The 23,905-nt window shown below is 49.4% G+C and overlaps 1 protein-coding gene across 1 annotated transcript in view; it reads left to right on the top strand.

The window, feature by feature from the left end:
• Positions 1–23,905, top strand: part of SND1 (staphylococcal nuclease and tudor domain containing 1) — a 531,942-nt gene that overhangs the window by 414,506 nt on the left and 93,531 nt on the right. Inside the window, exon 16 of the mRNA XM_006896072.1 lies at positions 16,842–16,951. Within this exon, the coding sequence (XP_006896134.1) occupies positions 16,842–16,951 (110 nt within the window). The remainder of the gene's footprint in view (positions 1–16,841; positions 16,952–23,905) is intronic.

The following is a 23,905-nucleotide window of genomic DNA, read 5'->3' as shown; positions in this document are numbered from 1 at the left end:
TGTAATGAACATATGTAATGTCACTGCACTATATATGTGAAGATTGTTAACATGGCAAACATGTTGCTACATACAGAGTTACCACAGACAGCAAGATGATTAATTGGCCTGAAGGAGAGAGGAGTAGGTCTAGGATGTAACGGGTGCCAGCAAGAGACCTGAAATAATCTTTTTGCGGAGATAGGACTCCAGGAGAGAGTAGCAAAGTCGGGAAGGAATTGCGCTAAGGGCTCAGTGCACGGTGTTGAATACCACATAGTGATCTCACAGGACACCTGCTGAGAAGAGATGATGAGATGTGTCGGTGAGGAGCTTGTCTTTGGCAGTACAGGCTTAAGTGGAAGGATGAAGTCTGAGTACAGAGCCTTAGGGGCGAAGGACTTGTGTGCCTCCCGTGCTGGTGAAAGGATTACTGGAGGGGCTTGGAAGGAAGCGGTTAGGATGAGCGACTAAGAATGGCATCTGCGGGCTCTGGGGATGAAGAGGTGCACTTTTGCCATGAGGAAGTCTAGGAAGTAGATGGGCATTAAAGAGCTGTAATTGGAGTCAAGAATTCTGAAGCTTCGTCTGACATACTTTGGGCATGTTGCAAGGAGGGACCAAGTCCTTGGTGAGGGACATCATGTTTGAGAGAGTGGAGGAGCAGCACAGGAGAGGAAGACCCTCAATGAGATGGATCGATTCTATGAGTGGAATGGTGGGAATGAATGTGTTTGAGATGGCAAGGTTGGCACAGGATAGAACGGCGTTTAGGGCTCTTGTACGTAGGGTCCTCTGTGAGTCACAAGTGACTTGGTGGCACATAACAGCAACAACAGGAAGGGGGGCTCCCTGAGCAGATGCAGGAGGGAGGATCGCGGGCACACACCTGTGACTGATGTCAGCTGCCACCGGTGGTCCTGTGCATCCACTTTGCTTTCTTTCCTTTTACCTACTAGCTTCCCAGACCAGAGGCATTTTTAAATTTTTTTCTGTAACCATAGGTATTTTTTAATACTATTTTTGTTGTTCAAGCAGATCTTAAGGTGAACTGTAGAATTCTTTACTTGTCTTTTTTTTTAATCTTTGAATCAGGATATGGCATCCTTTAGGGCAGTGGTCAGTCATCTTTTTATAAAAGGCCTGATGGTCAATGTTTTAGGCCTGTAGTCTCTTGTGGCAAATGCCACCCTGTGGTGTATAAGACACACATGTACGTCATGTGTGAGTGGGAGAGCAGAGCTGTCTTCTAACACGACTTCAGTGGTTGTCACTGAAATTTTCATTTCATTCCATTTTTCACATGCCACAAAATACCACTCTTGTTTTGTTTGTTTTCCAGCCATTCAAAGATGTTAAAGCCATTCTTACCTTCTGAAAGCAGTTTGCTGACCCCTGCTTTAGGCTGTGATAAGCATTCATCTTCTTTTAAACAAACAAAACAAAAAAGCCAATGCTCTGACCCACAGCCCAGGATTCATGCCACCAGGCCTCATGTCAGAAAGTACTCATGTGCCTAAGGGTGGCCTGTACTCTGGAGACCTTGGCTTTGCAGAGTTTTTCTTTTTCACCTGCCACTTGCTGTTACTATTTGATTTTAGGAACGTCAAGGGCACGTACTAAGTGTTCAATTTTTCTTCATTCTCATTTTCCTGGGTCTTCATATTCCTAGCGTTGTTAGCTGATTTCCTCCCCAGCCCTCCTAGCTGAGAAGACATTTGAATTCACTTGCCTCAGGAAGAGAAGTGCAGAGTGGTTTTTTTTTTCCTCCAGAAAAGAAAGCTCAAGAAAGGCACTCCACACATCATAGAACCATTTTGTTCAAATAACACAACACAGCTTGGTTTAGGAAAAGTCACTCCAAATTTATGCAAGTAAGCAGCTTTTACATTTGGCTGCCAGGTGTGTGCCAAAACACCTTCGGGGAGCTTCTGCGTGCAGGATCCATGCGGCTGTTTCCTCTTCCCATCCCAAAGCTGGTCTCGACCAACCTGGACAGGACATTTCAAGTTTTTCTTTTTAATCCATCAACATGGTATAAAAAGACCAAGATTGAGAGGCCCTTCCAGGCAACAATGAAGATGGAAAGGGAATAAAATCCAAGTTCTGTCTGAGTCAAACAAAAAGTTACATGTCGGCAAAAGCAGGAGTTTAGGTTCTCATGGAAACCAGCTCCCCCTCGCTGCTCAGAGGTAGGATTTGTTCCAGGGCTTTGAACCAGTTTGAAATGGTTCAGTCATGACCGATGAATTGGAACAGACCCAAATGTTCAAATTTGATCGAAATGTAATAGTAAAATTATAGGTTGAAGTCCTGGAAGGAAACCTCCAGAGAGGTGGAGGAGTGTCTTGGGGAGCCTGGCTTGTTGCCAGCACGGTGGAGCCCGCTGGCATTTCCGGTGGGACCCTCCGCCACCATCTTTGAGCAGGGCATGAGCAGGTCATCGGAGTGTCTGACTCTGCCCCGGGCTAGTCACAGGGTTTGTTTGCTCTGGCCCTCGGACGCTGCTCTTGTTTTCTAAGAGTCAGTATATGTTTTCGGCATCTGTTCTTAGTTGTTTACCTTCTAGTTATTATTTGTCGCAGTTGCATTTTATCGGTTGCGCCTGAACTGGGAAGAACTGGTTTGAAGGCCCGGCTCGTCCCTGGTTTGTGCCATCTCCATGGTGCCACTGGTTACATAGAAGCTTGAGCCACGTAGGAACTTCAATGTCACACGTCAGATCATGGTGACCCTCGCTTGTAACAAAGTTGCTTTCTTTCCTGAGCATGTGTTCATGGAATGTATGATATTATTGCTTTGCTGTCGATAATGGTGGGAAACTCAAGGAGAAATTATTTGGAGGGTGCCATGCTTTCCCATGCCCGATTGCTTTATTCTACTTGTTCACGTGGTGGTGGGAACTGCTTGTAGCAAACATAGAAACAAATATGTTTAGAAAGGCAGGAAGCCTCCCCCCTCCTTGCCCCCTTCCCAGACACACCCTAAGAGCTGCTTGATTGGGGGTTCTTGTGGTCATGTTCTTAGAATGGACAGGAGGGGAGAAACCTCTTAACAACAACAATTTTCCCTTCCTTTAAGAAATCTCAGTTTTCCAGATCTTGCTTTGCACTGGGGAGAATTATGAAAGGTTCTTCCAATGCCTGTGTAATGGTTGTTGGCTGCACCAGCCCTTATCGGAGAAAGCCTTTGTGCCTCTGAGAAGTGACTGGTATCCAAAGCCAATGCTAAATCAAGCTTGTGATGTCCATTCTGCATGCTGGCCAGCTTGACTTGAGAAGGCCAGCGTCAGGCCTCGAAGCCATCCCTTCCTCGTGTGCTCCTAGGACAGAGCATGGTGATTTAGCATTTAACACTCCCTGGCCTTAAACTCCTGGAAATAAGAGTTACTAGAATTTTCAGCAGCTCACTAAAAGCGTGGAGGAGCATAGGGAGCTCAGAGTAGGAGCTTGTAACAGGTTTGCATGATCTATTTCTGCTAGATTTTTCTCTTGGCATTTGTTTCTCGAACAACTATTGAGCTTCTCCTGGGTGCCAGATACGAAGTACAGCAAGAACTCTCACACCCTTCCGGTCTGAGGACCACAGACTGTCACCTCCTAGTGGCTTATAACACCTGGAGATGGGGTTTTCGGAATCCCCCCTCCTCATGACAGTGGTAGAGCTCTTGGTTCTTGTAGCAGAGAAACATAAGGCAGAAGCCAAGCCTGGCTCCTCCTCATGGCGTCCCTTCCCCCTGCCTGTCTTCACAGCGATTGGCAGTTCTCATCTCATTGTGAAGACTCCTCATCCTATTTCCAGTTAACTTCCGTTCCTGGTCTTTGAGTGAATGCATCAAACATTGCAAGGATCAGAGCTGCTCATAAAGCCTACCCTAAAAATTGGAACGACAAACTAAAAACAGCTTCCACCTCAGCTCCTGCCCAGTACCGAGTCCCCTGACTACAATTACCTAAGGAGCCTGATCCCCTTAATTAGAATCCCTTCATTCTTCTTTTATCCCTTTATTCTGATCACTGAAAGAGCTTTAGCAGTGACATGTTCCAAAATTGGCCCACAAGATGCTCCCTCCCCCGAGGTAACAGAGGAGAGATTTAGCGAACAAGAGTAAGAAGAAAGAATCTGAGGCAATGGAAAATCCTTGTTTTATCTCTGTACCATTTAATACAAATTACAGCTTCATACCATGTAGAACTAACTCCTAGGACCCAACTGGTCTACCATTTGCCTTGTCCTTTGGACCATTTGGGGAACATGGAAATGTGGAGCCAGCTGGTCCTGAGTTGGTTGCTGTTCCCCGCTGCTGATAACACGGACCTCATCTGCAACAGGAGACCCCCAGCTTCCCTCAGCATCAGTGCTTCTGGGAGGGGCGTAGGTGCGTGAATCGTGCTGCAATTCAAGAACCAGCGATGGGCACTGTGTTTATGGAGATGAGAGCCACACACCTAACCTCGTGGGCAGTTCAAAGGTCTGTCTTCTGCATTTCATGCTGATGATTTAGGAGTTCCAGATTTTGTCCTAGATGCTTACAGGAAGGTATTATTGAAGCCAAAAGCCATTTTTTAATCAGCCTGGACGTTGTCAAAAGTGTTATTTCTCTTAAACTGCAGGCAGAGTTGAAAGTGCTTGTAAGTGTGGAGGGCCTTTTTATTTGGTTTTGGTTTGTCTTTTTTGGAGGGGGCTGTCTCGAGTGGGAAAGTATAGAAACGGAACTAATTGAATCTGGAGGTAAGACTCTGCTGCGAGTCTGAGGGCTGTAAACCGGGTGGTAGCAGCAGGAATCAGGGAAGGTATTGGCGTACAGGCAGTGGAGCAGGAAGCTTGTTCGTGCATTTTCTCTGGACCTTGCTTTGTCCTTGACATCTCCTCTAAGGGACTGTGCATCGATGGGGAGCAGGGCCTCTGCTCCTGGGGAGCTCAGCACAGCATCCGTGCTGAGGGCCTGAGTGACCAGGGATGGCCCTGGCCTACTCAGTGAGATAGTCCAGTCTCTGTCCCCTTTCCAGCTGTCGTCTCTGGGCTTACAGCTTACACCCAGCCCTGCTTTACTACCAGCTCGGCATGTGGTTCCTTGGTTGTAAAAATGGTGTGACTGGGAAGGTGTTGTCCTCTGGCTTCACAGGGGGCCGAGAGAATCACCATGAGCCCCGAATTGATTCCTAGGAGGAGGAAATCCAATCTGTCTCTACTCTAAACATTCTCCCTTTCCTGCCAGCATCCTTTTCTCCCACAGCCCTCTTTGTTAGGTTTGAGAATTTGTCGCAGTGGTCACACGGAACTCATACTCACAGTTATGGGGTTTATTTATTAGGTGAGTTACTTGTTACGTCCAGTTCAGGCTCTGGAATGATTCAGGGTATGGTTCTTGAGTCAGGAAGCTGCTTCTCAGCCCGCTGGCTTTCAGACCGGCAGCCTCTCAGCCGCTGCTCTGCTCTGGCAGGTGTTACAGAGCTCTTAAGCTCCCTGAGTGAGCACCCGGGAGGCCCCTCACTGCACAGCAAGCCTCAGTCTGTGGCCACACGGTGCTCTTGCAAGAGACCCACCACGCTCTCTCCTGCTAGTGCTGTGGCCCTTCTGCCCTCTGCTGCTTCACCTTTCCCTCTGGGGGCGGAGGTGCTCACTCATGCTCACACGCTCTCATTCTTTTCCTCCCTCTGTCTTGAGTCAAGGAGATTCTCAGACAGGAATCCCAGGTCCAAAGGACATGCACCAATCTTCCCTCTTCTTGGTGGCAATGAGAGACACCCCTTTGCATCTCCCAGGTGACTCATCATCTTAAGCTGGTGGGCCCGAGGCACCCTCTTGCATAGCCCCACTCAGCCACTTGGTGAGACTCACACAACTGTTGGAAGAACCATATTAAGAACTCCCAGCAGCACACTGGTAAAGGTTTTGTTCTGACAGACCCACCAAAACTGCCGTGTTTTCTCCTCTGAGGTTTGATCAACAAAAACTGCTGTAATTCTGGGGCTCATGGATATTTAGATGAGTATTATTAAAGAAGTCTTTCCCAGATACAGAAAATAAAGCCACAGCACCCTGGTCTTGGCTGCTTTCACTGTAAGCAGAGGGGTGGGCTTAGTGACCGCCTCCCAGCCTAGGATCGGATAACGACATTCTTATTTCTACCGCGGAACTTATTTATAACTCAGGAGCCATCCCCACACTCAGTTTTCCTGATGTTTCGTCCAGATTTTCTTTCCCCTAATAATTACACCCCCTGTTTTCAGCCAAGCCATTTCCCTCCTTTCTGCTGTTTACACCTTCCACATATTTGCAGACTGCTAGCGTGTCACCCGCTTAGTCACCGCTCTGCCGAGCTGTACAAATTTAGCACCTTTTATCTTCCTTTTAAAGACAGGCCTCCCCACCCCTGCTCCTCTCTAAATGTGCTCCAGTTTTCTGTGCTTCCCAGTGGCCACCCAGCTCCCCTGAGCCTGGACGGTCACAGGTGAGGACTGCTTCTCCCCTTTGTTGCAGGGGAAGCCCGATAGCCTTGTTATCTCCACCTTGGGGGGCTCTGCCACTGCTGGTCCACGAGACTACCTCACCTCGGTCTGACTCCTTTCCCCAAGTGTGCCCATTTAAAGTCCAGTGGGGAAGTGGGTATGGCTAGTCTTTTCTCCCTTGATGTGTTGTTATATAACTAATGTAAGAGTGGTGTGTATGAAGTTACACACTTTTGGCCCCCTCTTGATATTTGTAAAATAAATAGTTGTAGCGGGGTAAATGGAAATGGTATAAATAGATGAGGCTTATTTCATTTAGGGCTTTCTGGTGGCCTACTAGTAAAGGCCTCTGCTGGCAGCAACCCAAAGGCACATGGTTCAAATCCATCAGTAGCTCCATGAAGAATGATGGGCCATCTCCTCCTGTGATTTGCTGCCTCTGAAAACCCACTGAAGGGTCAGCTGTGGGCCAGTTGCAGCTCAATGGTACGATAACTATAACAACATAGTACATTTCAGGATCATTTTGGGTAGAGCAGATGGTTAAATGCTCAACTGCTAACCAAAAAGTTGGTGGTTCTGACTCAGCCTGGCACCTCGGAAGAACGGCCTGGAAACCTGCTCTGGAAAGTTCATGGCCACGGTTCCATTTCATTTGGGGTGGCTGCACACCTGGCTCAGATTTATGGCATCTGGCTAGTTGGTTACCTCACGTGGGCCCTATAGCTTTGACTTGTCTTAGTTACTAGTCATTTCTTTCTCTGTGTGTTTACTTCCTGACAGGTATATTTCTCACTGATAATCCATTCATAAAGCTTGTGGCGAGAACATTCCGTAGCCTAGGTGCTGGGAAAAGCAATCTGAATGGGACATAGTATTCAATCTGAATGTGAATCTGCCTGGGAAATAGTTTGTTTTATTTCCGTTTGAGTTGCAAGTACAATGTAGCCCGTGAGAACCAGAGCCTGGTGGGACTACCTTGTTTTTCCTGGGTCTTGAGAATTTTTCACCTTTGTTGACAGAGTGAAGTCTTAACTTTGTGTTAGTGGAAGACATTGGCATTTTCCTTTTCTGACAGCTTCTGGCTCTGGTAGGTTTTGTGGTACCAGGTTCCCACATAGACCAGCTCGAGGCAGAGAGAGCAGGTCTAGAGGAAAAACCGTGAAAACTCACCGGGTCCAAGACCAGCAGATCTTGGGACCTGGAGGGGGTGTCTGGATCCGAGTCACGCCAGGGGCTTGTTGATCTCCTCACTGTTAGCCCAGTAATGATGCAGCCTAGTCCCCTCGGCTTGTAGCCTCCTTCCCTGGCTGCAGGTCGATTAAAATGCCAGAAACAAATCTTCTTTAAGATTTCTTCCCACTGCTGGCTGGCCTGTGTAAGAACAGCTCACCTCCGCCCATCCCCCTGCCAGCCCTTATCTCTTCTAACTGACCTTTCCCAGCTTAAGGAACAGAGCTGCGACCAGGGTCATGTGCTGGGACACGGAGACGCCCGAGGCGGTCTCCTCGCAAGGGATGTGGCGTGGGGTTCCTTGTGTGCATGACCATCTCTTCAGGACCCACGTGTCTGCCTGACGTACTCCAGCTGTCCTGTGTTACCGCTTAGCAGACTGTGGATCCAACGGTCAACTCACTTTCCTGGGGCATACTTGATAAAGAGCTCATAAGCACCTAGTCCTTCCACCAACGAGTCCCCACCTCCATCACAGCCTCGCCCAGAGCAGGCCTGGGAGACACTTTGTGAGGTGGGGTGAGGTCAGCTGTGGGGATGGCATGAGGGGGGCAGCAAGCAGAGATCCCATCCCCCGTGCCCTTCCCCGTGATGTTGCTGGAACACCGTGGACATAGAGTAAACTGTGCTGACTAACCTTTCGGACTGGTTTTATTTCCACTCGAGTTTTATTTCCTTGGGCTACTGCGCGGCCACTTGTTCACTGTACTAAGTGCCGTTAGGAAGCTGTCACTTCCAGGCCAGGCAGAGTTGTGGCCCTCCCTGTCTATAGCAAGCACGCTGAGTCTGGAGACTTCATTACAGAGCCCAGTGTACAGCGCAAGATGTCCAGAGCCACGCTCGCCTCTCGCACGGCAGCGATGGCATCTCTTAGATGGCCATTAGCATGTCATTAACAAGAATTTGTACGTCTGGCCTCCAAAGCTGACTGACCAAAGAGTCGCTGATAATTGCCCTAGTTAGTCAATGTCTCTACATGTATAATTTTTTTAATAGAATGATTGCTCCACAGCCTGGCATCTTCGCTTGGAAGATCCATCCTCCTGACCCGGAGGAGTCACGCCCCCGCTGAGGCATCTCGAGAGGGAGTGATGGGGACCTTGGGCTTTTCTGGCTGAGTCTTCTTGTGGCCTAAGGACCGGAGGCCTGAGAGGCTGCAAACTTTGTCAGGGGGCAGCCAGAGAGAAGGACCACCTGGCTGAGCGTTTTGTGTTAAGTAGGACTTGGTTAACTACTCAAAGTCTAGTCAAAGCATGGAAAAGAAAGGATTTTCGTCAGCAGGCATGAGGCCCCATGGAGCCCTGGAAAGGGTGGGTGTCCTCTCCTGTCACCTGGGTGGGATTCCGCTGAGAAAGCTCCACGCAGGGCTCTGTCTTCACTCAGGCACAACACTTGATAGTGAAGGGGAACATTCGAGAATACCCATCATTTTAATGTCTCATGATCGTCAGGGGTAAGCCTGGCACTTAACCTCAGAGGTGTTTGAGGCACCACAGAGTTCAGGGACCTTATCTGCAGGCGGTGCCCCCTGTGCGTGAGCTCACCGTTGTCCCTGCTAGTGCTGCCTCAGCCCCTGTGAGTCCACTTTCTGGGAGCTTGTCTTTCTCTGTATCGTCTCTCTTGTTCCCCTTTTCCTTACTTCTGCAGTTCACTTCATTGATGGGCACGAATCTAGTAGCGCATCCGTGGTTTTGTGACAGTGCAGTGCAGCTCGGGCCCTGGCCTGCGGTGGGGCCTGGAGAACCTCACTGACAGCATGTGTCTTCTGGTTTGCAGCAGCAACAGTCTTTCTAACAAGGATGTCCGCATTTGTTTGATCTCTGTTATTGTTGTTAGGTGGTGTGGAGTCAGGTAGGACTCACAGCAACCCTGTGAACAACAGACGTGAACCCTGTCCTACCCCATGCCATCCTCACCGTCTGTGATACACATGAGCCCGTTGCTGCAGTCACCATGCCAGTCCATCTCTTCGAGAGTCTTCCTCTCTTTCTCTGCCTCTCTCTCTTTCCGAGGAATAGCCTCTCCTAGCACCATACCCAAAGTATGGGAGAGGAAGCTTCGCCTTCCTTCCCTCTAAGGAGCACTCTGGCTGCACCCTCTCCAAGACATAGCTGTGTGTTCTTTTGGCAGGTCATGGGCATTCAGTGCTCTTCTCCAACACCGCAGATGAAAGGCATCTTCTGCTGTCATCCTTATTCATTGTCCAGTTCTCAGATGCACAAGTAGTGATTTAAAAGACCATGGTCTGAACCAGGTGCACCTTAACCTGCAAACTGACATTATTGCTCCTCAGTAATTTGGAGAGGTCCCTGACAGCGGACTTTCCCGATGCAATCTCTTTGTTAGTGCACAGCCTATTTTTGGCCCTGGTCCTTGGTCCCCTGGGAAATATAAGCAGCTCTAGAAGCTGATAAGCACTCAGTGAGGGCAGCTTCTCAAGTCTCCATGGCCAGCAAGGACCGCTCCATCTCACCCAGCCTCTTCTTCCACGCCTCCATATGTACCGGTGTTTTTCATGCTGCGGGTTGTGCCCCTAGTAGTGTTCCTGGGTTGCACAAATGTTTTCCCTGAAACTGCTGACATAAAGGTTGGCAGTTAGACACACCATGAAAGGCCTGATGATCCATTTCCATAAAGATTACAGCTGAGAAGACGCTGTGGAGCATTTCTGCCAGTCCCGTGAGCAGAAACTGACTTGATAGCAACTGGTTTGATTTTTAGATTGTGTCTGCTGGACATTTTCAATCAGTGTAGTAACGTTGCATCTCTCTTTAATGAAATATGTAGATATAAAACTGTAAGAATTTATCCTGTAGTCAAGGAACCATTGTCTAGTACCAACTTTCTTAAACATAAGTGTGAGTTGTTGTTGACCTTACAGACAAAAGAATGAAGTATCACCCAGGCCTGTTCTGTACCCAGTTACTGCTGTCTGATCCCAGTGTTGCAGCCACTGTCAGTCCATCTCATTGAGACTTCCCAGTGACTGTCAGCTACTCTTTCTCCAGGGACTGGTCCCACCTGCTGACATGTGCAGAATACCCGAGCTGACTGCTTTCTATCCTTGCTTCTAAAGAGCACTCTAGCCCTACTCATTCTAGACAGATTTGTTTGCTCATCTGACATCCATAGATCCATTGTTGTTAAACTCAAAGCAACCGTATGTACAATAGCCCTGAACCCTGTTCTGTCCTGTGCTAACCATATTGTCTCTGACACACCTACCCCCATTACCCTAGTCACTGAGTCAGTCCTCTTCATCGAGGGTCTCTCTCTCTTGCTCTGCCCCTCTACTGTTCCAGGCATGATGTCCCTCTCCAAAGACTGGTCCCTCCTTGAAACATGCCCAAAGTATATCAGACAAAGCTTCAGAATCCTTGCCTCCAAGGAGCAGCCTGGTTTCACCCTCTCCAAGATGAACCTGTTTGTTCTCCTAGCAGTCCATGGTATATTCAACACTCTTCTCCAGCACCACGGCTCAAAAGCATCATTTCTCCTTCTATCATCCAGCTTTCTGACACATAGCAAGTAATTGCAAATATTGTGGCCTGGATCAGGTACACCTTAGTCTCCAGACTAACATCGTTGCCCTTCAGTACCCTGGAGTGGTCCCTGATAGCAGATTTTCCCAATGCAATTTGTCTCTTTATTTCCTGGCTGCTGGTACCAAGAATGTTTATTGTGGAGCCAAACAAACTAAAGCTCTTGACAATCTCGATCTCTTCACCATCTTTCATAATGCTGCCAATTGGCCCAGTGAGAATCTTTTGTTTTCTTGATGTGAGCTTCAATCCATATTGAAGGCTGCAGTCCTTGATCTTCTACAGCAAGTGCTTCAGGTCCTCCTCAGTTTCAGCAAGCAGGGTTGTGTTCTCTGTATAACATAGGTTGTTATAATCCTCCAATCCTGATGCTACATTCCTCCTCTTAGAGCCCAGTCTCCCAGATAATCTGTTCTGCATATAGATTGAAAAAATATGGAGATAGGATACAACCCTGACATACATCCTTCCCGATTTTGAACCATCTTGCAGTGTTTCCTTGCTCTGTTCTGATGCCTCTTGGTCCAAATATAGGTTTTGCATAAGCACAGTCAAGTGTTGTGGGATTCCTATTCTTCTGAGAGTCAGCCACAGTTTACTGTGATCCACACAGTCAAATGCCTTTGCATAGTCAATGACAGATCCACAGTATATTTAATATTATCTGCCAGTACTATCATTCAAACATCTCAAGTCTTTTTCTATCTTCCTTAGTCACTGTCCAACTTTAGAATGTGGATAATGTTGTGGTGGTGTACCATCAAGCCCCATCCCCTGTTTGAGTCTCTGTGTAGGTATCCTGTGTAACCACACACGCCTTCATTATAACTAAGAGTCCCTCTGCCCAGAGACTCTGGTCAGGCCTTTGCATTCAGGACTCAAAAGACTCATTGCCATCGAGTTGGAACTGACTCAGCTGACCCTCCAGCGGGTTTGCAGAGACTGTAAATCATACGGGAGGAGATCACCTATCTTTCTGCCTCAGAACCTCTGATGGATGCTCACTGCCAGGGAGGCACCACCTCAGGGTTATCGGCACAGCTCTGTGCGGGCGGCACCACGAGAGCTCCCTGTGTTGAGGACAGGGACTGAAACTCTGCTACTTCCACAGCCTGTGTCGGCCAGCCCTGGTCCTGTCTGCTTCGACCCCACCCAGCCCCTCTCCTGGAGTCTCTGCTCACCTGCCCAGTGGGTGGCTGGGGTCCGCGCTCTCTCCTAGTCCCCATTACTGGTTCAGACACCCTCTGTTTACCGTGTTCACTGTTCCGAGCAGGGCTGCTTCGCAGCGGCTTTAATCCTAATTTTCCAGGATTCAAACATGCCACTTAGCAGCTATGTAATTTGGAACCCCTTGATCTTCAGACGTAAGATCAAAATGTCAGTCTGCAAATGGCCAGGACTACTCTGTAAATAGTCTTCTTTTTCCTCGTGACACTATACCTGGGCTTTGGTACCTCTCCCGTTGAATCTATTTAAAAGACACAACTTGTTGATACTTAGACTTATAAATGCCAGCCCGGTTATGACAGCAAGACGGAGTCTAACTGGAAAGGAAGAGGTTACTTCTAAAGAAAGACATCAGAGAGAACAGTGAGAGCCCAGAAGGAATGGAGGTTATGGATAAGAGCATAGATAATACTCTTGTCTTCAAGCAACTTTTCTGTTCCCTTCCCTTTCTTTCTCTCACTCCCTTACTTGGTGGGATTTGATGTGTATGGGAAGTGTTTATTCATTTCCACTTAGAAGGGTGGAAAAACCTACTCCAGCCTTGTCCTCCTTGTGAGCTGGAACTCGCGTGCCTGGGAACGGAGGAGCAGCCTAACAAAGCCCGGCCTCTGCATCTGCAGTCATGACGGGGCTGGACAACCGGGCCCGGAGCACCTGCACCTGAGAGCCTAGAATCCATTTCAGCTGCCCACTGCACAATGCTGGTGGTCTTCCAAGATCCCAAGAGCCACTGGGGATCTGTGTACCATTACCAGCCACTGGAGAGCTTAGACTACCAGGAAAGTGACGGGGAAGCCATGGAGACTACTCAACCAGCAAGGCCCCAGAGTCCTTGGCCTTCCGTCAGTGCAAATTCCACCTCAGCTGTCTGTTTTTCCCTTTGTTCTTGCTGGCCAGGGCATTGCCAGGCCTCAGGTCTACCTACCCTATCAGTGGTAGCACAAGACTCCCCTGGTTAGAAGGACTGAAGTTCTTTCCACCCAAATAAAGGTCACAAACAGAACACTTTTCCCCCCCTTGTTCTTTTTTCTGCAACGACACTTTTATCTATGGTTACGTGGCAGGGCAGTTCTAGCACTGTTCATTTTTCTCTCTGACAATTCTATTCTTGCTTAGTTTGCAGATATGAAATGAAATGTGTTTTTGGCTGTCGATGCTCTGAAATCATGAGCTCTCCTCCGTTCTGCGTTAGCCCCGTCTCTCCCTTTGGGGTTAATCACAGGCTTTTTGGCTTTGTTCATTTATTACTATCTTTTTACAAAAACACACCCCAGGCCTCCACTGCAGCCTGGCACTGCGGCCCTGGTGAGCTTCCTGCCCACGTGACTCGGGCCAGGCCTTCAGCTTGTCCCAGCTTTGCAAGGCCCGGGGGTGGTGGCCATGACCGCTGGCTGAGCTGACCCCAGGCATCTCACACCCAGCATTGCCTTTGATGCCGTGTATTCTATTTGTAGAGGCTCAGAAACCTCTGTGCTTGATCTTCCCAAACCCTACATACGAGCTAGGTGCTTTTCTCTGGGCCCCATGGCCTTGAATCTGTACTGCAGCCAGATCTGAATCTGAGCAGCTCCTCTGTGCGTGAGGGACACGCTGCCCACCCTGCTGCTGTACGTCCTCGTGCCAGCTCTTGTTCTGTCCCTTCCCATGTCCCTTCATGTGAGGCCATTTATAAACAAGAGGTTCTAACAGCACCTTGTAGTAGATTCCGGCTCACAAAGGCCCTACAGTGTGCAGGGTACGTCTGCCCCCTAGGGTTTCAGGGCTGCGACCTTTCAGAAGCAGATTCCCAAGACCGACTTCTTAGGAGCTTCTGGATGCTTCTGAACCCACGGTCTTTCAGTTAGGAGTCAAACACTTAATTCTTCGTGCTCCTCAGCACTCCTTCTAAGTCTGCCTCATTGCACAAGCAGAGACCAGCAGCAATTCAGGTTCATGGTCACAAATGGAGCCTCCTATATGTTTCCATCATAATCTTTCCCTGAGTCTCTGTCTTTTTTTTCCCCTTTTCGGTACAACTGCAATATAAATGTCTGAAATATTCACACACACACACACACACACACACACGAGAGTAAGTAGGACCCTGGTGTTATTATTCACCTTAGGATCAAGTATGTTATTTGGCTGACAGTTAAGCCACGAGGGTGATGACCATGATCTTGGAAGTTCCACCAGTCTATTATACTAGCAAGCCTGGTCGTTTTTGAGGTCTGTTCCACATTTTCTTCCCTCTCTACCCAGGATCTACTGTGATCCCTTTTCAGGCACCCAACAGTGGTAGCTGGGCACCATCAATCTGGTCTCAGCAAAATGAAGGTTGAGCCACTTAATGCTCTAGTCCTTTGGACGACTTGACTTTCTTTAATCTATAGGCAGATGACAAGTCATATAAGGGCCCCAGTGCTGCAAATATCTACAAGTCTTATTGAAATATCCAAACATGTGTCATGGTCTCTAACAGATGACCACTGTTAACATGATTGTGAAACAAACAATTGAAAGAAAAGACAGTCCAAAATGGGTTGTGGTGGTTTTTATGTACCGCAGAGTCAGAACCAACCCATAGTTGACTGTCCTGCAGGTTATCAGAGGCAATTGATCACATGGGAGGAGATTGCCCATCCTTCTCCTGTGGGGCAGCTAGTGGCCTCGAACCACATGCCTTTGAGATTGCAGCACAGCTTCTTGCCACTAAATTAGGTGTTGTTGTTGTTGTTATGTGCCATCGAGTCATTTGCAACCCTATGTACAACAGCCCTAAACCCTGCTCTGTCCTGTGCCAATCGCACTGCCTCTGACACACCCATCCTGATTACCCCAGAGGGTCTTCCCCTCTTGCGCCGTCCCTCCACCCCACCAAGCATGATGTCCCTCTCCAAGGACCTATCCCTCCTTGCAACATGCCCAAAGTATGTCAGACGAAGTCCCAGAATCCTTGCCTCCAAGGAGTTTCTTGGTTTAATCCTCTCCCGGATGAATCTATTTGTTTTCTTGGCAGTCCATGGTACATTCAATACTCTTCTCCAGCACCACAGCTCAAAGGCATCAATTCTCCTTCTGTCCTCCTTAGTCATTGTCCAACTCTCTGATGCATAACAAGTGATTAGCAAAGACCATGGCCTGTATCAGGCGCACCTTAGTCTCTCTCCAGCAAAGCATCTGGTGGATTCGAACCACATACCTCTGGGATTGCAGTGCAGCTTCTAGTCACTAGGCCACTAGAGCTTCCCTAATCTAAATTGGGTGGTGATCCCCTATTTTGGGACAAAACCGTCTTTGGATCAAAAGAACTGTGAAGGGGGAGGAATCTGTGTCCTCCAGGCCCACACTGGCCGTGGAGTCAGAGATGACAGACATTTGCACTGTGGGTAGTTGCTATGAGTGATGGTGGCGGTGCGGGATAGTAGCTAAAATGCACTGGGTCTTTCTGCACGCCGGGCACTTTTGCGTATGTAGTCTACCTTCCTTCAAATAACAGCCATATGAAGTCGATGTTATTATCACACCTGTCTTACACCTAGGGAAACTGAGCTTTTGACGCGTTCAGCCCCTCAGCCAGGGGCACAGAGCTCTGCCAGGGCAGGGCTGGGATGTGTATACTGGTTGACTGACTCGACTCCTGATGCCTCAGCAGTATTCTGTGTCCTCTCTCTGTCGTCTGAATATGATAGAAAAAAAATGTCCAAAATAAAGTGAGGGGACAGAGGGGGGCCACTTTGAAGCAGAAATTGACACTGAGTTAACACTTTTGAATTTGATGTGAAAGTCACAGTAAAGAGGAAATGTCTGGGAGCGGCCGTAATGGCTCTCAGAGGCACAATGGCCGGGATATCAGTATAATTCAGGTGAGAGAGCCATTTGTGTAAGTGACGGTGGAACAGCCGGGAGACGGCTATTGAGGGCTCATTGCAAACTTCGGGTGCGTGTTTCTTGCACATCTCACTGAAGACACCCCATCCCCCAGGCTCTCTGGATGATTCCCAGCTGTCATGGTGGACAGCCCCTCGCCACTGCTGCTGTGTTGTTGCTCTGTACCATCAAGTTGGAACCAGCTCATAGCTGACCCTCCAGCGGGTTTTCAGAGGCAGTAAATCACACGCGAGAAGGTTGTCCATCTTTCTCCTACAGGTGGATTTGAACTGTGTGCCTTTGAGTTGCCTGCATAGGTCCTTACCATGAGGCCAGCAGAGCAGCTCCCTAGCTGCTGTTGTGATAATGTAAGGTTTTCAGCCTCGAGAGACCTGCTTCTCTGCTCCACGCGTACGACCGCCTTGGCCCTGTCTCAGCTGTGATGGGATGCAGGCCCAAGCCCTGCCTCACAGCCAGTGCCAGGGGGCTAGCTGCCCTTGGTCAGCAGGAGGCCTGGCTGGCCGCTCTTCATCACAAACTCTCCTTTTCTCCCACACAGGCATCGAGTGCCCCCGAGGAGCCCGCAACCTTCCGGGCTTGGTGCAGGAGGGTGAGCCCTTCAGCGAGGAAGCAACACTCTTCACGAAGGAGCTGGTGCTGCAGCGAGAGGTAGGCACCCCCGGGGCTTCTGGCTGGGGAGGGGTGATGATGGGGGTCCTCTTGGGGCCGCTCATGCAGGACCCCAGTCAGCCGCGTTTCCAGGGCCTCAGCCTCACGGTCGGAATCTATTCCTGTGGCTACCCACATCTCATTTCCTTGAGGCCTGCGTCACTGGTCAGCTGCCCCTGAACCACTGCTTGCCGTTGGTAACCGGAGCCGTGGCGAAGGCCAGGCCCGGCCTGCCAGCATCCTGGTGCAGCGTGCCCAGGGCTGCAGCCCTCTCCTTGGCGAATTAGCTGGAGCTGCCTGCCTCCAGCTGGATTTAGAAGCTTGACTAACCCTGTCAGGGGCCAATTTTCTTTGAACATTTATTTGTATCTTTGAGTAATTGCATTTTCTGTAGCGGGTTTTCTGACTTAATTTAATTGTATTTCTGTTTCTGCCTGTTGGGCTGGCTCTCACAGGCAGAAGTTGGACTGTCAGCCGCTCCGGTACCGTCTACCTGCTCATTTAGCTCAGGTTGTCCGTAGGCCCCAGCTCCGTTTTCCTTCCAGAAGTAGGCGTGCCATCAGCCTTCTGGGGGGGGGGGAGGGATGCGCGGGGCTCAGGCCCAGGATTGAAGAATCGGCATTTGTTCTGGTTTCTTTGAAGTTGAATCGACAGGACCCTTCAGCCTCCGAGCAGTATCATAAAGTGACCTGAGTTAAAGGATTATGGGGTCCTGGAGGTTATCTCTCTCATGGGTCTGTGTAGATCTCTGAGATCAGATGTGTGGGCTTCTCTGGGGTGCTAAGAGATACAAGGACTTGTTTCTGGTCATCAGTATCTCTCGTCTTGATTCAATCGGCCGCAGATATGTTAGGTGTGAGAGTTGCAGGAGGACAAGTTGTCCAAGATGCTTGTGTTGGGCTTCCCAGGCTTTGGGAGAGAGACGGCCTTCAGTTCAGACTTAGCTATCTCGCTGCCATTGGCCACCACCTCTTCAGGATTTCCCTGGCACTTACCTTCCTCTTTGGGGCAGATAAGTGATGCGGTAAAATAGATGCCAAACTCTCGCTTCAAGAGACGGTGTGTTTCAGTTCCCTGGCACAACTGGGTTTGCATCTCCTTTGTTGGTGAGCAGAGGTCCATCAGGAGAATGGGGAGGGTAGGTAGTCCCTTAATCACATCGTCACCTTCACCTCCCTCTCTGTTTCATTTTCTTTAACTGCCTTTCTTTTTGTGAAATGGTACTTGGTATGCACAACGCTTAAACCACCCTCCCCTCACTTTGTAACTGTATATGCACGGCACAGATATATGCACTACACAGATATATGCACTACACAGATACATGCACTACACCGTGCCTGGCTTTGTAGCCAGTGAAGTAGTTCCAGAATACAAACCTCCAGCTCTCCATTGGTGGTATTTGTAATTTTGGAAATGGAGTCAGCAGTGGGCTGCAGGGACAATGTTAAAGGGATGGCCTTTGGATAATGAGTGGCCATGTTGGAGAAGGCAGGCAGAGTCCGGTCTGGTTGATGAATTCCTTTGTTTTGTTATGTTTGCTGTGTTACAGACAGAGGGAGGGCCCCCCCCACCAGAGCCTAAGGCATTTGTTGATGGTATTCTCCTCACTTGCTGTCTAAATCACATTCCGTCCGCCGCACATTTCTCACCACAGGCATGTTCCTGTTGCTTCTCATCTCCTAAAACTTTCCTTCTCTTTTTCCTCCAACTCTTCCTTCCCAGCCTCTTTTCTTCTGGTCGGAACTCTGTGGGTGGTACCAAAATGTACCCCAGGGCAAGGAGATAAGGGACCTTGGAAAGCAGTGCCTGGCCTGTGACTCTCTTACAATCCCTTGGTGACTGTGGCCTTACTTTTGTTTTTATATATATATATATATATATATATTTGCTGTTATCTTTTCTCCCCATGTTCTTGATGCCCCTGGCATGTGGTTGAGTTGGTAGAGCCTCGCTCCAATCAGGAGTTGATATTTATCTTTCTTGTTTGTACTGGTAGACCTCGTTTCAGTGTAGTTCACTTTCTTGTGCTTCACAGAGAGCAGACGGAAGGTTTGTGGCAACCCTGCATCAAGCAGTTCTTTTGGTGCCGTCTTTCCAACAGCATGTGCTCGCTTCACATCTCTGTGTTCCCTTGATACTTCCCAGTATTACAAACTTCTTCATCATGCTTTGACCCACCAAACAGAAGACCATGTGGTGTAGATAGAACTCTCATGTGCACTATAAGCCAGAAAACTGGCCTGGCTGGTTTCTTGAGCACTCCCTCTATTGGGGTGGTCTCGAACTGAGCCTGCACCATTCCCGAGGGGGGCCTGCAGCGCCCCAGTATTTCACAGCCCCAGATCCTATGATTACCACAGCTGACTATTTTGAAAGGCCTTGATCTAAAAGAATCTGGCCTAAACTGTGGATAATTTGGGATTTTGACTAAAGGAACCAGTTGTAACCTCCTTTTGTGGGCATATCCCTTAGCACAGTATATGAAAATTTTTCTGAACCATCTGGCAATAAAGAGAGGTTTGTGTTTTGCTATAGGTTTATTGAGTTACTTTTCCTTCTGTAATATTTCCAGGTATTTTTCTCCAAGCTGTCCTTTGCAGTGTTTCTCTTTGCCCCAACATAATGGGATCTTGAAAAGTTAAGAGTCTAATGCACCAGAGATCCTAGATGTGGGGTCCCTACCCCCTAGAAGAAGGGAGCGTCATGTGAGAGTGGGGGACCTGCGGGTGGCCTCCTACACGAGCCCACTTACCTTGAGTACAGCCTCTATCGTGCCCCCGCCCACTGCCAGGGACAACAGCTGCGGAGATGGCCACAGCTGGATGTTGGTACCGTCCCTCTATTCCCTGGATAACAAGATTTCGCTTAGATAACCAAATATTGTGAGGATGTGACTGTCCTTGACCCTGCCCGTCCTTTCTTTTGAAAATTTGTGTTTATATGATTTTATTCTTGGCCAAGATCTCACAGTCCCCCGTGTGCTGTGTCTGTTTACTCTAGCCCTGCATTCTGATGCTCTGCCAGAGGGCAGGCACACAGATTGTGTGACCCCAGAGAGGCCCAGGAGCGGAGCTGGACTCCACACACGAGCCCTAGACTGACTGGAGAAGGCTCCCTAGCAGGGTAGGGACAGGGCAGCCTCTTGCCAAGAAGAGGACAGAAAGCTGGCAGAGAGAGTGCCTGGTGTGAAAAGTGATGCTTTGTTTATTAAGTGCATGTCTTGGCTTTGGGTAGCCAGCGCAGAAAGCCCTACCTGTTTCTTGGTCCATTCTGAGTGGAGAAAGCCTTGTATGTATGGGCTCCCATATCCTGAGCCTGGACCGTGTCAGACAGGTCTCTTTCTCAGCTGGGTGTGAGGTGGAGATACTCCTGGTTGTCTTGAGACCACAGCCCTGCTTCCTTTAGGTTTGTTTACATGACACCAGTCAGGCCGAGCTGCTGCTGCTTCAGGCCACTTCTCAGCACCACGCTCCTGCGTGTCGCTTCTGTCACTGGTTCCTGCTGGCTTTGGTTTCATCCCCTAAGTGGCGAGTCCATGCACGTTGACCCAAGGTCTGGACATTCTCTGGTGCGTCCAGGCTCAGGCAAGAACGTCAGCAGCTTGATACCGCTCACCTGAGGCTCTTTTGTGACCTTGAAGCCCAGAGCAGCCCAGGCACTTAGCGTTTGCCTGTTCTCAGAGCATATCCAGTCCGTCCAGCATTCCTTCTCAGCCTGACTCAGGTAGATTGCGAAGGTGGGCGAGTCCAGCCCACTGCTTGTTTTTATAAATCAGGTTTTACTGGAGCAGCCACACTAGTTCCGTGATGTATTTCTCCACGGCTGCTCTCACAGGACAGTAGGACTGAGTAGTCAAAGCCGAGCTCACACGGCCTGAAGAGCATAGGACGTGCTGGGCTGCGAACCAAAGGTTGATGGCGTGAGACCTCTGCTCGCTCCCAGAAAGAAGATGAGCAACCTTGGCTCATAAAGATTTACAGCTTCAGAAACCCGAGGGAAGCCACCATCCATCAGCACTGACCATCGCGGGCTTGGCTTCCGTCCGCTGCCTTGCTTTGTAAAGTATGACGAATTGATTGTAAGTAAGAAAATCGCCAGCTCAGGCTTCTTATTCGGAGCTGCGGAGTCAGAACTGATTCCTAGCTAACCCCTCACTGGGTTTCTGAGGCTGTAAACTTCCAGAGAAGCTCAGCCTTTGGGTTCGCCATGCAGCCCCCTAGGGTCTCTGCCACCATCGTCCTCAGGCTTCAGAGAGTTGAAACTCGTGTCTTCTGCCAGTGGGGCCGGGCCTCTTGGGGGTCATGGCTCATCATAACGTCACTGGGTCTGTTGCTGTAGCATGATGGCGGGCTGTGTCCCACTGGATACCAAGTCCTTCGTGACACCTCCTCCCCTCACCCCCTACATGCAGCTGCCTCTTTCAGGCAGTTCTCTGCCATGCTGCCATGCTGCCAAGGACAGGAAGCTCTGGTGTGATTTCCCAGATGGGGAACCGTGCCCATTGCTAGCATCTTCCCAGAAGCAGTGATGAGAGACAGCATTAGCTAATGGGTAGATCACCAGCTTAAAAGCGAAAACTCCTGGCTTTTCACACTCTAGTTCCCATGCGGTCCAGGGTAGGGTTCCTTGGAATGCCTGTGTCAAACACCGATCCGAAGGCCCATTCATGCTCACATGCTCGCTGAGCAGCTCACGTCTACAGGTCTGACCAGGAGAGGCCAGGGTGGCCACATAACCCTCCTCGCACTTCCCAGGGATGAGGTACAGACCTTGGGAGGGCCAGGGAGCTTGGTGGCCATTCCCAAGGCCTCTCTTCATGACCATTTGTTGTCCATGGCTGCCTGGAGAGTGATGTCCTCCCACCAGACAGCCCAGTTGAGAACCTGAGTCTCCGCACTGGCCTCTTTCCTTTCCTTCTGCTGGAAACTCTACTGTAGATTCCCTGGCAAGGGCACTAACCTGAATAGACCACGGGCACCCCTGCCAGGGCGCTGTGTCTTGGCTGGACCGTGGGCACCCTGGCCAGGGCACCATATCCCGGATGGACTGTGGGCACCCTGGCCAGGGCACCATATCCCAGATGGACTGTGGGCGCCCTGGCCAGGGCACCATATCCCGGATGGACTCTGGGCACCCTGGCCAGCGCATCTCGGATGGCTCCCTCTTACTCCCATTACCCCTGCCTTATGACAACAGGGAAGCAGAAAAGCACCACAAGCAAGCAGGCTCTTTGAAGAAAATGTGTTCTTTGTTTCAAGGGGACACAGGCCCAGCAGTGAATGTTCGGGTGTTTACAGGGGGCAGGGAGAGAAATTCAGAATAAAAACAGTGTCTGTCTCCTTCATTACAGCCCTAGGACACTACAGCCTGTTTGAAAGATACAAAGTGTCCTTAGCAATTCAGAGGAAGCTTGGTGGCTTATAGTGGTAAGGAATTGTGCTGCCAATACAAAGGCATGTGGTTCAAATCCACCAGTTTTCCTTCAGGAGAAAGAAGGGCAGTCTCTTCCCATGTGATTTACTGCTTCTAAACACCCACTATGGGTCAGCTAAGGGTCAGTTCCGACCCAGCAGTGCCCAACAACAAGAAGCTGCTTAAAGTGGCTCTACACCTGTACTGCTCCCACCCCTCTACCTCCCCCGATATCTGCCCCTAAGTGCCTGTGGCCTGTGGTCTCTCAGCCCCTCTTGTGTCTCCCTGTCAAGGAAACTCGAAGGACGAATAGCCACACAGCTGTCAGTCTGGGTCACAGTGATTAGAAATGTGCAGGCCCCTAGGACCTCCCCGCCCCCCTCCAGGGGCATAGGACGCCTGGCACTGGTGGAGCCGGGGGCCTCTGCCCTGCCTCTCTCTGTCTGCCCTTCCCAGGGCGGCCCTCGCTGAACTGCTAATAAGAACCTCCTGGAACAGCAAGCAAGCTGTCTGGCTATTTGTTTCATTTGTTTGCACAGACACCTTAACTCTAGATTATCTGAGCCACTGCCCAGGAAGGAGGGAATACATTATGGCCAGCTTCCTAAACAGCTCTCTTATCCCAGGAGGCTTTGCGGGCCCTTTTTGGGGTGAGGCTTGTTGTGAGGGTGAGCTCCTCACCCACCCGCAGTCTCAGAGCTCAGACAGTATGATTTGGGGCTGTTTTCCTCTGAAGGGTGTTAGGTAAAGAATTCCAATTGAATTTTCATATAGCATTTTCTAATTTAAAAGTGCTTCTGTGTAAAGATCCCATCTTTTATCTCACAGAAAACCTTAAAGAGCATCTTGATTCCAGGATTGTGATTTGCTGAACAGACCCAGTGGCCCACCCACCTCTTCACACCCGCTGAATCTGGGATAGCCACATTCCAAATCAAGGGCTCTTTCTCCTCAACATTTGGCAGTCTTGCTACTAGAAAGGTTAGCATTATTTTAACCACATTTTATCATTTCCCAGCCCTCAAATATCTGCGGCTGGTTAATTTGCAGAGGACCTTCCTGAAGGCCCAGCACTGATGGAGAGTATTAATCTTCCATAAGACACCACTCGTGCTGACCCCTGGAACTGCACAGGGCTGCAGTGGGGTCACATGCCCTTCTCCAGATTGACTCTGATCATGTCCCAGGTCTTCTGTCATTTGATTGTCCAGGCCTTCCGTCATCTGCCGTGCGGCCTTGTGACCTTCTGTATAATGACCCCTCTCTAACTTCAATCTGATCTTCGTATATTTCTGCTTCTGCTCTTTCTTAAAAGACAAAGCTGACTGTTTAATTGCATTCTTTTAAACTACATAGCATCCCATTGTACCTGGGATAAAACGTAACCTCTTGGGTTCACATACATCGTTGATTACCTCTCCAGGCTCTTCTCTCTGACTTCTCCCTTCAGAACCAATTCCTCATCAGAACTGACCTGTTACCGTGGTAGCTCTTTACCACATATCTATTAGTCTGTCTTGTCTTTCAAATCTCGTTGGT

The sequence above is a fragment of the Elephantulus edwardii genome, unplaced genomic scaffold, assembly GCF_000299155.1.
Source record: "Elephantulus edwardii isolate Elephantulus edwardi_28Jun2011 unplaced genomic scaffold, EleEdw1.0 scaffold00181, whole genome shotgun sequence".
NCBI classification, from domain to species: Eukaryota; Metazoa; Chordata; class Mammalia; order Macroscelidea; family Macroscelididae; genus Elephantulus; species Elephantulus edwardii.
This window is presented reverse-complemented; position numbering and strand designations above follow the sequence as displayed.